This window comes from Monodelphis domestica, chromosome 2, assembly GCF_027887165.1.
Source record: "Monodelphis domestica isolate mMonDom1 chromosome 2, mMonDom1.pri, whole genome shotgun sequence".
In the NCBI taxonomy this organism is placed as follows: domain Eukaryota; kingdom Metazoa; phylum Chordata; class Mammalia; order Didelphimorphia; family Didelphidae; genus Monodelphis; species Monodelphis domestica.
Window position 1 is genome coordinate 478,458,405 of NC_077228.1, and position 14,511 is coordinate 478,472,915.

Below are 14,511 nucleotides of genomic sequence, written 5' to 3' on the forward strand. Positions count from 1 at the left end.
TAAGCTGCAAAGAACCCCCAGAAATATATGGCCTGAGATATGCATTGTGGAATAATGCAAACTTGATAGAATGGACTTACATGCTAGGTAGGCATCCTAATTCCACTTCTTTTGGATATGCATTGTGGATATGCATTGGAGTAGAACAGATTTTAGGCATCTGTGGTCTTGGGGATGACTGAGTAGACAGTGGTGCTACATATGAGATCCTAGAAATATGAGAGACTCATCTGACACTGTCCAGGCTCCTGAGGGGTGATAGTGACCATTCATGGCCTTGGGAACATCAAATCAGCACATCAACTTCCGGAATACAAATTCACTTTGGCTTTACTTCCTGCCACAAAAGCAATGATAACACAATGACTTGGTGCTTTATTGTACCTTGGGGCTGGCATCAAACTGTTTCCACCTCAACTGCTACCACCCAGGAGTCATAAAAGTGGCATATCTTGCCATCCTTGGAGGGCAGAAGTGCTTTTCCCTGTTGAATTTGTCAAAGAGGGGCTATTTGGGATTCACTTTTCTTAGCTAAACAGATGCCCATTGACTCCAACATTTTGATCTGCTGTGTCCAAAATACTGGTTTATACACTGAACTCCCTTGAACTTTTATCTCAAAACTCTTTTGTCACCCCTTAACCCCAACCTTAGAAGGAATCCATGCTAAAGAAGTTACAAGGTTGTAGTAGCTTCTATACTCCAATAAACGTGCCAGCTGCAAATGAGCTGGGGATTGTTTCAGACAACTAATCAAAGGCCCAGTCCTTCTCTGTTCATGATTCTCCTCACCCTGACTTCCTTTTTTTAGCCATATATTAAACAGGTCACTTGGACAAAATAGTGAAAGGGTGGGTGGGTGAAGGGCAGAGAGCCCATCATGATGTAGAGTGTAGGATTTTAGGAAGGGGCAGTTCATCTGCAGGGCAGTCACATACAGGCATAATGGGCCCTCTGCCATAAGAAAACCTTTCCCTTCATACTGAGTTCCACCTTTAGGGATTTGTTCCTTTGGGTCTCCAAGGGTCTCATTAAAAATGCAAACCCCCTTGGATGTGGTAACATTGTAAATTAAGCTCAGTTGGTGCCTTTGCTGACATTGAGGCGGCATGGGAACTATGGGAAAGAGACTCGGGAGAAGGGAAAGGATGAAAGTTCCAAAGGCCTCGTCCTAGCATACTCCCTGCACAATTTTGCCCAAGATCAGCCCTCAGACACAAGGTGAAGGGCTTCAGTCATGACAAATCATGACTATATTAAAGATGTATTCAAAAGCCGATGCCAATGAACAAGGTGTTCATGGATCACACGTATCGAGATAGATTTCTAATATTTCACACGGTTAATATATATTGGATCCTTCCATTGATTGGGGTAAAACTTGTTGGACTTAAAAATTAAACTTCTATTGTCAGACTTATCTGGATATATTTCTAATATTTTCATGATTTGTCATGACTGAAATCCTTCACAAGACATGTCTAATGGTTATTTCTGAGACGAGAAGTTAGCAGCTAGTAACCTGAACTCCAAGAGGAGTTTGGAATAGGGGAAACGATGCAGCCTCTTGGGTAGAAGAGGAAGGCAGAGGGGCTTTGAGCACCTGTGGCTCGAGGGGGCAGTGCAGAGATCCACGGAGTGCCAAAGGTGGCTTCCCTACATGCTCTCCTATGCCGCTTACCCAGCAAGAGCCCAAGAATCCCTGAATATGCCTATTCCCAATTTCATCCAAGACAAACGATCACATGGATTTGACTGCCTTCCGGCTGCCGATGGTTTTTGTCTTTTGGACTAGAAAAACAATCATCTAAACAAACGATAGCCCAGCCATAGCAATAGATTGGGTAACACAAAGTCCATTCTGTTTTATTTCTAACCCAAATATACAGAAAAATACCAGTACAAAGTTAAACACATCCAGATTTATTTACATAATGCTAAAGAAATTTGAGTTTCGTTTCAATCTTTGTGACTTTTTCTAAGTATGGAAGAGGAGGGGGAGGTATGCGTAATGGCTTTATTGCGTAACTGACATGGGTCACTGGAACATCCTCTTCCTGCCCTACATGCAACTGGCTGTGCCAAGAGAAGAGAAAATGTATAGTACTAGAGTCCATGCAGTGACACTATCTCCAGTACGGCGTCATGCCTTAATAGGAAAGCAGCTGCCTCTTATTGGGGAAGCACTGGGACCGTTGGCTTAGGAAAGGCCAAGGAACAGGCATGGACATCAGACATAGGATGTCCACTAGGACAGGAGGGAAGTCTAGCCAATAGCTTTCCAAAGACGGTAAAAGAACTGAATTTCCAGGGAGTCATTTATGTCACCAGATAGAAAACCGAGGATGGAAGTTTCAAGAAAGTTCTGGGGCACATCAATAAATCATTATGTAGAATATACAGTTTTTATATGTATATATATATACATATATATACACATATATTTATAAAAGGTACAGATTAGCTTCATGATGCATGTATATAAACAAGGACCCTTAAGAATGGACCAGTTCAAAAAAATTCACATAGAACGCTGTTGTGGGTCATTCCGAGTTAGTATCTCAATTCTGACAGTTTCATTTTAAATGAAATCAAGAAGATCCTGTTGTGACAGGTCTCCTCCACGGGGAAGACAGCCCTGGAGCCCTTGTAGGGATGGCTATCAATCCGCTGTGTCAGGGCTGGCGAGGGGAGACACAAAGGGTGGAGGGGCCTGTAAGCCACGTGAGTGCTGCCAGATGCAGCAAACCTTACCTTTGGTTCTATTAAAAAACAGTTTAAGCACATGTTTGCTTGCTAGACTGAAGAGAGGAGGTGCTGGTGGGGGTCAGGAGATTCAATGAAGCAGCCCAATTCATTACTCTGTCAGGTTCTCATGACAGGAGACAGAAACTGGACTCTCCCGACCCCCTCAGCATCTAGGCCATGATCCATGGGGACAGGCTAGTCCAGCCTGCCATTAGGCAAGCGGGGAAGCCACGAGGCTTCTTGTACTTCTCGGGGGCCTCCAGCCTAAAGTTACTGGTTAACAGACTAGTGTCTAGAGCAGGACGGGGCAGCACTTCATTGCCAACTTAGGAAGATGAGGGCCTGGAGGCCAATCAGAGGTACACTGAAGAGATACAGGAAGCTCTAGCTGGCCAGAATACTTTCTGCAGTCACCTAGGAGACCTTCCAAAGGACTAAAATGCCCATTTCCCATGACTCCATCTACATACTGGCCCCCAGAAAGGGGAACCAAAGCACAGTCTGCTCTCTTGGACTAAAATGACTTCTTAAAGCTTCAGCATTCGTCCAGCTTGAGGGGGAGGGGGACTTTTCCACTGAGATATAAGGGCCCACTTTATCCAAGGGTTGGTTCTATACACTTCCAAAATATCTTCACTTCAATGAATGCTACTGATGAAAGTTCCAGAAATCACAACTTCTGCTACCATAACGTTCAGGAAGGGAAATAATGTCTTATCCCTTCATATTAAAAAATAATGCTACCGCCCCAGCATCGAGAGGTCATACATTTCAAGTTTCTTTTTATCCTAGTGGTAGTAATAGAATTTTCTGCTCATGTACCTACTCTCTCCTTCATTAGGATACATCTGTAAAACAGCTGGATGGGGTTTGAATGAAGCCTGTAAATGCAGAACAAAAGTTAAATGAAATGAATCCATGACTTCTAGGTTTCACCAACACTGTCCTCCAACCAACCTTGCTAACAAGTCAGAGAAATAAAATAGGGGAAATAAGTAGGAGTTCTACCATTGGATTATCCTCTACTTACAGGCATAAAAAGAAATATAATTAAACTATTTTTCTGCAGACCCAGAGTCACTTGGAGCTACAGCTAAAACAAGTAAAAGGTCCATGGCTATTTTAAGATGACTGCAACAAAGGGGCAGCTAGGTAGTACAGTGGATAGGGCATTAGGCCTGGAATCAGGATCTCCTGGGTTCAAATCTTGTTTCAGACATGTCCTAGCTGTGTCACTTGGGTAAATCACTTAATCCTGATTGCCTAGCCTTTGCCATTCTTCTGCCTTAGAAGTGCTACTAAGGCAGAAGGTAAAGATTTTTTTAGAAAAAGACTACAAGTTCTGCCTCTAATAACTGCTGTGTAACCCTGGCCAAGTCCCTTCTCTCTATCTAAAGGTAATTTTATTACCTCTAAAATGGGAATAATCCCAGGCGTACATATTTCAGGAATGTAAAGTTTAAAACATGGATGTATTCAGAAGTGCTCTGCATATCTAAATGCAAGTAGTCTAGTCAAAATATTACTTTTCTATCTTACAGACTTCTTGTAGTTCTGTGTATTTTCATCTATACTAAAAGGAAGATAATGTCAGTTCCTAATTTAACATGTGATGGGGAGATGCGGATGTGATATGTCTTTTCTGAGCATCAAATTAGTTTTGAGCAGGAGAAGGAAAGAGATGAATTGCTGAAAACATCGTTAACTTGTGATCTGATGTATTTTCAGAATGATTTAAGAGTTAAAATTATGTAAAAACCCTCTTCATTCTAAAAGCCTGGTGCTCCCTAGCCGTAACATGTGCTGGCTCCCTTTATACAAACTGGTAACTTTCTGCCTTATCTTCTCCCTACACAATTCTGACTCATTTAATTTACTGCAGTTGCAAAGTCTCCTGGATTTTTTCTTCCCTACTTCCCCTGCTGTTGTTAATACATGCCGGGGATGGAGAACTTAGCCATCTGTTCATTCATGTCAACAAAAGTTAATTTGGCACATTTAATCTTCACTGACTTCCTAACTACAATCTGCCCTAGAAGTAAAATGGCAGCTTCCAAGGACGGAAAAGTCCCAAATTATGGTTAAAGGGGGAATTCAGAAATCTGGGAAACCATGACCAGTACGGTATACATGAACTGAACTGACTGTGCTGCATTCATGTACAGCTTGTATAACTAATGCTTGTAAGTTGACTACATGAGAACATAAAATACACTCCTAATTCCATATTCATTTTGTAAAGGAAAAATGTCAAATGAAAGGTACCCCCCCCCAATTTTTAAATGTATCACACATATTGAGTCTGTCTGTCTGGAAGATGTGTTTTCAAAGCAGCATGGCACCAAATGGGCAAGGTAATAGAGCCAAACCTTTGAGCTAACAAAATGCTTGGCAGAATAGGAACAGAGATGAGGAAGGGAATCCAGGAAGTGGGGGGGGGGGGAGAGAGAGAAAGCCTGTAGCTTTGAAAATCTTGGTCCTAACTTAAAGGAGAGAGAATAGCAACTTGAAAGAAGCAAAAATAGGCATCTGGTTTCATAATTCAATTGAATGGTTCAGTGAGGTACCAGAGGGCCCCAAAATGAAAGAAATGGAATACAGCAATGCCTAGCCCTATATATAGAGGTTGCACTGCTTGCTCACTCAAAAAATTAGCTCTTGAAGAAATCATCTGACCTCATCAAGCATCCATATCAAGTACATACTCTGCAGCAAGACCATTAGTACACGCATACACAAAGCATGTCTGAGAAATGCCTCAAAAGGAGCAATCATTCCTTCTGTACTTGTTTCTAAAGCTAACACAGTCCCCATTACCCCTCCCCCTCCCTGACCCACCCCATCCCCCATTAAGAATATTCCCTTTTTAAGTGTTCCTGACTTAGTACTTCAGAAGCTCATGGCTCAGTTTAAAATCAGAGGGCAAAAAAGAAGGCTACTACTGCCTGATGAAAATGGGGGGGGGGGGAAACCTGGAAAATACTGGGGGAGTTGTGTGTTGTCCCCAGATGGAGAAGACTTGTTGGGCCTACAGCAGTCTTTGCAGCCTCCATCCTCATTCTTGCATTGACAGCATGGAACCCAATGTGAGAGTTTATGCTACAGCTGACAGCTACCCTGGGGTAGGCACCATGTAAAAATATAGCAATAATAGCATTAGTGAATCATTCCCTTCAAATTCCATTTCATTTCCCTTTTGGAAAAAATCCCTACCACATTCAGCAGAAGCACAAATTAAAATAAAAAGAAATTATTTAAGAACTTCTCTTCTCAGAGGCATTGAATCCTGAAGAGTCTTAGGATTTCACATCCCCCATCTTGCATTTCTGTTGTGAAGGTCCTTTGGGTCTGACTGGAAGCAGCACAAAATGGAGCTGGGTACCTCATCCTGGGAAGACATTCCCCAGATCAGAGAACAGGCATCATGAGAAGCAATGCAGGTTCACCACCAACACTCAAGCCTGTTTGTCCCAACTCCTTCAAACGACTATTCTAGAAGGTCCTACGGAAAAAGAGAAAACAGATTCCGTGACAATGCAACACGTGTGAAGCTGTCCTAGCTTGAGACCAGCCGTTCGCCTTCTGGGTTCATCAAGTCTTGCAATGACTCTGCACTTTCCAGCTTATACCGCGGTGACCAGGACAGCAGAAGTCGTGCTCGGTGTCTGGGTAGCCACTCTTGTCTCTTCCTGGGCCCTTTATCCCATGACCTCATTAGTTACATAAGCAAGAGATGGCCTTACCTCATCCGAGTCATCGTGGTAACTATTTTTATTGTGATGGGAGGCTGAGTCCAAAGTGTCTACTCCATCAACACCATTCGCCTCTGCGTGCTGCTGTAGAATTGAATATCTATGCACCAAAAACCTGTGAACAGAAAACTCTGATGGACTTTCTGTCTGCCGAGCTAGGGACAGCATTCCTTACTGTGCAGGAACCTGAAGAGACATGGGTTAAACAAACAGGGATCGAATGATTTTGTATCTATTTTGCTAATCATTGGAATGCAAACTCTTGGAGGGTTTGAACAGTTTTAATTATGTCATTTAATCCTCACTGGCTAGCACAATGCCAGGCACACTATAGGTGCTTAATAAATTCCTGATGACTGACTGATGAAACAGAGCAAATAAGATCCCTCTAGTTGTGTTGATTTAAGGATGGCCTCAGGTTATTCATGGCCCATAAATCATTATTTTGGCTCTTTTGAATGAGCACCCTTTCTTTGCTCCATGGTCCTTACCTGCCTCCACAGACATATTTCTTTACAATGAGAACTCCAGCTATGATTGTGATCAGCATCAGTCCCACAATGGCCAGGATAATTGGAGTGGAATTTGATGAAGACTTCTTGGTAAATAAAAAACATAACACACAAATACTTTTCAGAATCATGCATATTCTTGAGCAGAATTCAAACAATACTGCATGCTCCCCTCTCTGCTTTTGTCAGGTAACCTCCCAGTTACTAAACCTCTGTTTAGGGACAGAAAGAACATTGCCTACCACCACAAATAGCACCTGCAATGTACATATTACATTCTTCTAATAACAATATTCTAGATTGAGCTGTAGCAAGACAAGAACTCTTATTTGTCAGTTTCCAGCTGTTGACACAATGGCTTCAAAGTGGTGAGGTCAGAGAACTCAAGACATGGAAGGAAGCTGAATTTAGGGCCACTTTACACTCAGTATTGAGGAAAGAGTCCCCTGAAGACTGAGGACCTCAGTCTGAATCATGAGTCTACCATCAAGATTAAGAACCCATCAGAGTAATAAACAAATGGCTGTAATATCCCACCCCCATTTTGATGCCTAAACAACATTTATTTTTAATTATTTGATTATATAAATATAATGGAGAAATATAATGAATAAACATTTAATTTGATCAAATGGGAAAATGATTGCTTTGTGTTATATACAAATGTTATTATTAGTAGTATTATTTTCAATCTGCATGACCTTGGATAAGTCTTAACTTCTTGATATCTTCATGTGTAAAATGAGGGAGTTGAACTAGATAATCTCTGAGGCTCTGAATTCTAAATTTAGGTTAGAGTTATCCTCAAATGCTGCTTGGGAAGTAGGTACCTTTGTAGTATTAAATAGGAACTGATTAAATTTTTCTCACTGTGGACTGTATTTTTTGTTTTATTATGTTTTTTATTTCCAGTGAAACCAAATCTTTACTACTGCTGTGACCACAGAGTCTTCACATTTGATGCAAATATGAGATATCAAAGTCACTTAGTGGCACTATTTTTGACAAACCCAAGAATATTATAAGATTATAAGCATAACTTTAATAAGCTCTAACTGCACTGCAATTGCAAGAAAGTAAATACATAATGTGCAACATAAATGATAATTATTTTGGATAGATTTTTAACTACTGCTTATTTTAACTGCAATTAACAATAACATATTCAACTGAAGAAAACTAGTTCAATTTGCTTCAACTTTCAGGTTGAAAATAACAGTTTTTATTGCCAACCTAAATATGGCTTAGAAAGTTCAATACTTCCTTTCTAAACAATAATATATTGTATATAATATTTAATGTCTACTTATATAATTTTCACATTGGAATTAATTCGATTTTATAGGCTTAGTTTGATGGACTGAATGATCTCATTTCAAATTTTAAATTTTACTGAGTTCCTCTAGAAGTGTGGAGTGAAAGTAGAGAATCATGATCAGACAGGAAGGAAGTGGCAGCAGTTACTTCAGAGAGTATAGGTGCAAGCACATGAAAGCAACCAGGGCATGTTCCTGACTTTTGCAGCCAAAGAGTTACACAGGGTTTATGAAAGAAATGATAACTCTGTTATTATTTCATCCTGCAAGGACAATATTAGAAAATGAGTATTGTTTTATTAGTTTAGAGATAAGAAGTGGTCGGCTTGAGAAAGAATTGAAGTTTGAAGTGGAGCTGAGAGAGCCTGTTAATTTCAGATGTGACAGTTATAACCATTTTTCTGCGTCAATTACTCTCTCGGGCAGTTGGCAGAGACACAGACACACTCTGAGAGACTCTCTCTTAGGGTTGGAGGAAGTAACATCTTTGCCTCTCTCTCTGTCTAAGGAAAAGTTCTGAAGGAGCTCAGTGTTTTCCTTTCCCAACTTAGGAAACACTATTGAGTATCTAATGTGATTTTTATAGATTGTTTAACTCTGAGAAGACCAAAGAAAAACCTGGTCTTTCTGCTAAGACTCAGAATCCTAACTTGATTCTTGTTGAGACTCAACCAGCTAGGCTTTGCTATTTTATAATTTGAAAGCGAAGTTAAGATTTATAAGGATAATAGCGGTAGTTTTTATTTAAATAGTATAAATTTGGGTTAGTCAGATCAGGGAGGAGTAGTGAAGCCTGTGAAACAGAGAAGTGGTTCCCTGCGGAAACTGGGAGTTTATTTGGGTAGATTTAGAATCCCTTAGAATTAGAACTCCTTCTTTCTCCTTATATATGTCAACAAATACTTTATTTTTATAATAAGAGTCTCATTAGAGTCCTTGTGCCTGGCCCTGAAGGGAAGTTCACATTTGAGTTTCACTTCACCATGGAGGATACTTTTGATTACATCTATCAAAAGTATCCAAACAGTTTTGAATCTATATTGAAGTTTTTCCATTTAAATATTTTATTTTTATAATTTGTCATTTATTTTTTACAATTCTTAATATATTCACTGCAGCAGATAGCACAGCATTGTTCCTGATCAACAACAGTGATCTTTGGTAATGATGGTCTGTGGAAGACAGTCAATGCTTTCTTTGCTGGCAGGTGGATGAGCCTGATCAACATCTACTGCAAGAGACTCTAAATGGGCCAGGGCAATCTCCATAGCCTGGGTCAGTTGCTCTTCTAATGCCATACAGGAAAGGAACTGAGGATCCACATAAGAAATTGCTCGGGCAGCTCCAAACAGGAGTCTACTGTGGCCTGTATTTTGTAACTTCTTAATGTCAGTGTTGGATCTAACCTACTTGCTTCTCAGTACTGGATTGGGAATGTGTTTTCTTTTCTTTCTTTTTTTCTTAAAAACCCTGACTTTATGTCTTATTAACAATTTTAAGACAGAGCAAAAGCTAGGCAAATGGGGCTAAGTGTTGCTTGGGGTTAAACAGCTAGGAAAGTTCTGAGACCAGATTTGAATCCAGGACCTCTCATCTCCAGGCCTGGCTCTATCCACTGCACCACTTGCTGCCCTGAGTCTGTTTTCTGTACAAACATTAGTGATTCAGGGACAGTTCTTTGTGGATGGAAGTTTTGCCACTATATACATTTTTAATAATTTCCTCCTTATTGCTATCATGGCTTTCCCCTGCCTTATTAATGGTACTGCCTTGTCTGAGCCTTTTTACTGTCCCACAATCCTCAGTTAAAAAATCCCTCTGAATATCGACAGTTCTAAACTAACTAGGCCTGTAAATTGATCCTAAATTCAGATGAGTCCATCCTGCGCAGAGCCCTCACCAGCTCATTCTGTCTTGTAACTTGATCCTCTATGACCCCAGCCCCTTGGGTCTTCCTTCTTCTCAAACGAGTTTCATAAATTTACTAATCTCTATGCTTCCAGTACTTCAACTTTACCAACCAATGCTTTTTTTCATTCCCAAAGATGGTTCTGCACTGAGAGTTCATTTTGTTATGAAACCTAGCCTGGCCAAAGGGTACTCTTACTCCAGTAGATGGCAGACCTTCTCAGGAAAAGATAGGGCCCATTGGTACCTGCTTATCTGGACTCAAATAACTGCTTGTACACTTTTTTTTCAAGTCCTTTTCCTCTCGGTCTGGACTCATCCCCCCTTGGCATTTGTCTCCAGGAATTTTCCGGTACCTGAAATTTCAAAGGAGGAACTCTGAGAGAAAGAAATAAAGGCCATATGCTCTTACTCACTCATCGTGGGGGTTAAAATCTTACCAGCCATTTCAAAGTATTAAAGCCCTACGTAATTCTTTGGTTCTAGCATCATGAGAGGAGAAACACTGCCTAGGATTGTTCCATTTCAAACCTGTGAAGAACCAGAATCCTGGATTGTTCTGTGCTCACCCACCTGTGCCAAAGCCCTGTTATCCTAGAGAAAATACCTAACAGATCCTGGAAAAGGTGAAGGAATATAAGACTCAGGTGATAATTCTCTCTTCATTTCAGGGGCAGGTAGAACATGTGTAAATGAGGCTAAGATTATGGGTTCAACCCCAGTACTTTTACTTGGGAAGGCAAAGTATTCATTCTGGATCGCCAGGGATCAAAAGAAGGCAGCCCATTTTACCCTTTTGTTGTCAAATGTTCTTCTTTCCCATACAGACAGAACTCTAGGTCATGGCCCTTCAGCTCGGGTTGTTCCACACACTTGGAATCATTTTCTGGACGGAAGTAGCCAAAATCACTGTAAAGGGAAAAAGTAAAAAAGAGAACCACCTGAAGTTCTATGGTCAGTAAGGGAACTGGGCTTATTTTGGGGGGGGGAGTATAGGAGGCGTTCAGGACAGATCAAGCCCACTGAGGAAGGCAGCCATGCTTGCCTGAGATTGCTGGCAAGGCCTCAGTCTCTCACACAAAGGCACTGTTGCTCTCAGTCAAGATCAATCATTAAACCCTGAGTTCCCCCTCACCCTGAAGAGTAAAGAAGTCCTTGGGACATCATGACTGAAAATACCAAACCTGCCTTTTCCCAAGAACAGATTAGCAATCACTGTTTCTCAACTTGCTTATGTCTATAATAGCAACCCTGGTGATGTTCTTGCGTGAAGTCATTTTCATAAACATCATCCTGTGGGAAAGTTCCCCCCCCCCAATGTTGTAATGCTTAGTATTTTACTCTCTGTAGAAGTCTGTCTTTGTCATAATAAACAAAGATCACGGTCCCCAGTCACGGTGCTGTGATTCTTCTGTACTTCTTAGGCATGCCAGCCTTACTTTTCCTGTCCTCCTCCTTATCTCACTCTCTCTCCCTAGCCACTAGTCTCCCCAGCAGGCTGACTCTCACTCTACATGGCTACAATGGCCCTTAGATCCAATCACTCATCACCAGACTCCTACATGTGACTGGAAGGGGGGTGGGGGGAATGTGAGGTGAGGTGGGGTGCAGAGTAAACTATTCCTGCTTCCCAAGATGAAGAATCCAGAAGGATATCTGCAATCCCTATGGAAGACCCATTTCCCTAAAAAAAAAAATAAGGAAAATTTTAACCTTTACAGAAGACTGGAATGGATGTGATAGGCGCCACGATGCAACACATATCACCCAAGGCAAGCACCTCAGGGCTGGCTGGCAAGGTATTTTATAGAGTCAACTAAGGTACCAATACTAAGGCTGTCCATTCTAAATTATGATTGGAGGTACCCATATAAGAGAGAAGTAGCTAAAAAGGAAATCCTCACTAAAGAGCATGAGTTCAATGGAAAACTTGTATTTTAAAGAGGATGTTGGCTGAAATTCCACATTTCTACCACAAAATTTTGAAAGAAGCACAACTGGAACATTTAGGTTTCCAAGAAAATATTTCAGAAAAGTATTCTTACCACTGTTAAGTAAAACAACAAAAATTCATCTTCAGTTCTTCTGAAGAGACTATTAAGGGCTATCTGGGTAGTAATTATAAGTCTATAGAAAAAGTCAACAGGGAAACAGTAATTTTCAAACTGAGCAGAAAACAGAGCCCATCCAGCCAATGGCACCTTCAAAGGGAAGATGACTGCCCTCCCCAGTAGCAGCTTTAAAGTCTGGGGAGCTTCAGCTTTCTTTGTGAGGGTTGCCGCTCTTCCTCCAAACTTTTACTGAATCTCTTCACATTTCCAGCCTATATCTGGGGAGTGGGGGGTCCTGAACAGGTTCACCACTTTGTGTGTGAAGAGTCACCCCTTGGTGTGTCTTAAAATGTTCTTGCTCAAGTCCCACAGGTGCTTCCCTATCTTAGCCAGAGGAGTAACTGATCCAACCTGAGTATTTTCTGTAGCTTCCAAAGATTTAAATGAAGGCTCCACAATGCTTTAGTCAAATCAGGGGGGGCTGCAACCCATTCATCCCACTAAAGAGCTGAATCTCAACTACTCTGTTTTGGAGCAGGCTTCTACAACCTGGTATTCTACCTCTGAGCAGCAAGTCACTTTGCAATTCCCTAATGGTCCTATTTTTGTCAGGATTTTTTTCTTGGTGTTTTCTCTAGATTCTTGGTTTCATTCTCCTCTCATCTTTTCTAAACCAGAATTACCAGTTAATTCTTGGCTCTCCCTCAACTTCACTTGGATAATGGACACATCTTCCTTTCTCTCTGTCTCTTGCCTACTCTTGGGAAAACACAAAATATTTGAAAAACATTTAAATTTTCTTAGACACAGATAGAACTGTTAAATGAAAGGTAGCAATGGGGAAGCAACCTCTTCCTCAATCTACATACACACTGAAAAGTGAAGGGGCAGACAAAACAAATATAAGTACCAGAGGAAATCCTCTAGGGTACAGGTGCAGACGGACGGCTGCTTGGTCACCACATAGTCTCGACCATTATGACAGACTGAAGACTTTCGAAGGCGAAGGTACTCTTCTTTGTAGCCCAGTATACAACCATCATCATGGTCTCCAGGGTCCGTGGAGTGAGCCAACCATATGGTATAGTCCTTCTCTTCACCTGAGGAAAGAACAAAGAGCTAGAAAGGGAACATGTGACCAAACCTTGCAATGTGAAGCAGCTTTCATGCTTCAGCAAGACATCAGAGGAGGAAGGGGAGAAGCCATGTAATCTCAGATTCTGTCTGGAAATGGATGCTTCTGGAGCTCAAAACCCATTGGAATTCCATTTGTATACTGTTTTTATCTGCCCCTAATGTACGATAAGCCCCCGGAGTGAAGGAGTTAATTCTTCTTTCACTGCAGGGGTAGGAAACTTGGTTATTAGAACAAAGACAAAGATTGTGAGTCCAATCCTAGTATATGTCAGTGAGCTCCCAACAAAAGAGGATTTGAGGTACAGGGGAAGAGCTTGGCTGTATTCCCTACTTCTATCCCAAACCTCAGTCAATCATTTTGCAAATTTGCAAATTCATCTGCTGCAGATCACAATGGGAAAGCTAGTATTCAAGGTTCAGAATAATCCACAGCCACTAAAGAAAACTCACACAAAGCCCACGTTCTGATGTCAGTGGGTAAGTATGATTGTCTTGTAAATGAAGTAAAAAACTCATGCCAACTTAGCACCAATTTAGCTTAAATGCTTTGTAGGATGGTCACATTTTAGGGAAAATGGATCACTAGATAGGGAAAGTTTCTACGTAAGTTCCCCATGTCTACTGAATCAATTTAGATCAGAATGATTCATGGGTGCTAAATCAATCTTTAATCAACAATCAAACTAGTTTTCTTTTGCCTTTGTGGAGTCACTCAGAATTAAGATTCTGAGAGATTGGATAAATAACCTCTATTATAAATGGTCAAGCCAAGAACTTAATCAAAGCTCTTCACTGGGGACTCAGCTGCCAGTTCACTATCAGCTATGTTATAAACTGCCAACAACCCATGTCACTCCTAATTCATTTTCATTCCAGAAGCCCTACTATGGGCCTGTCATCTGCTGTGTCACGTGCCTGAAGATACAGCTCTTGGAAAGCGATCTAAAAATGTTCATAAGCTAAGAAGCTTCAAGTCTGCCCAGCTCTGTCGTGGTGTTCAAGCTGTGGACAGAGCATTTAAATGGAAGCTTTCTGTGAAAGTGCCTAATATGTTCAGAATTGATTCTCATACCACTCACCATGTGAG

General features: G+C 41.1%; 1 protein-coding gene across 4 annotated transcripts in view; it reads right to left on the minus strand.

Annotated features, from left to right (window-relative positions):
• Positions 1-1,840: 1,840 nt before the first annotated feature.
• SORT1 (sortilin 1) overlaps positions 1,841-14,511 on the minus strand; it is a 72,731-nt gene continuing 60,060 nt past the window's right edge. For 2 of the 4 annotated variants that reach the window (XM_056819174.1, XM_056819173.1), the window contains exons 15-20: positions 13,198-13,387; positions 11,029-11,145; positions 10,484-10,592; positions 6,992-7,095; positions 6,492-6,615; positions 1,841-6,250 (exon numbers count right to left, since the gene is read on the minus strand). In XM_056819174.1, coding sequence (XP_056675152.1) covers positions 6,236-6,250; positions 6,492-6,615; positions 6,992-7,095; positions 10,484-10,592; positions 11,029-11,145; positions 13,198-13,387 — 659 coding nt within the window. In that variant the 3' untranslated portion in view covers positions 1,841-6,235. Of the gene's footprint in view, positions 6,251-6,491; positions 6,616-6,991; positions 7,099-10,483; positions 10,593-11,028; positions 11,146-13,197; positions 13,388-14,511 lie in introns of all 4 variants that reach the window. The other 2 variants (XM_056819172.1, XM_003340465.3) reach the window with 1 other exon arrangement.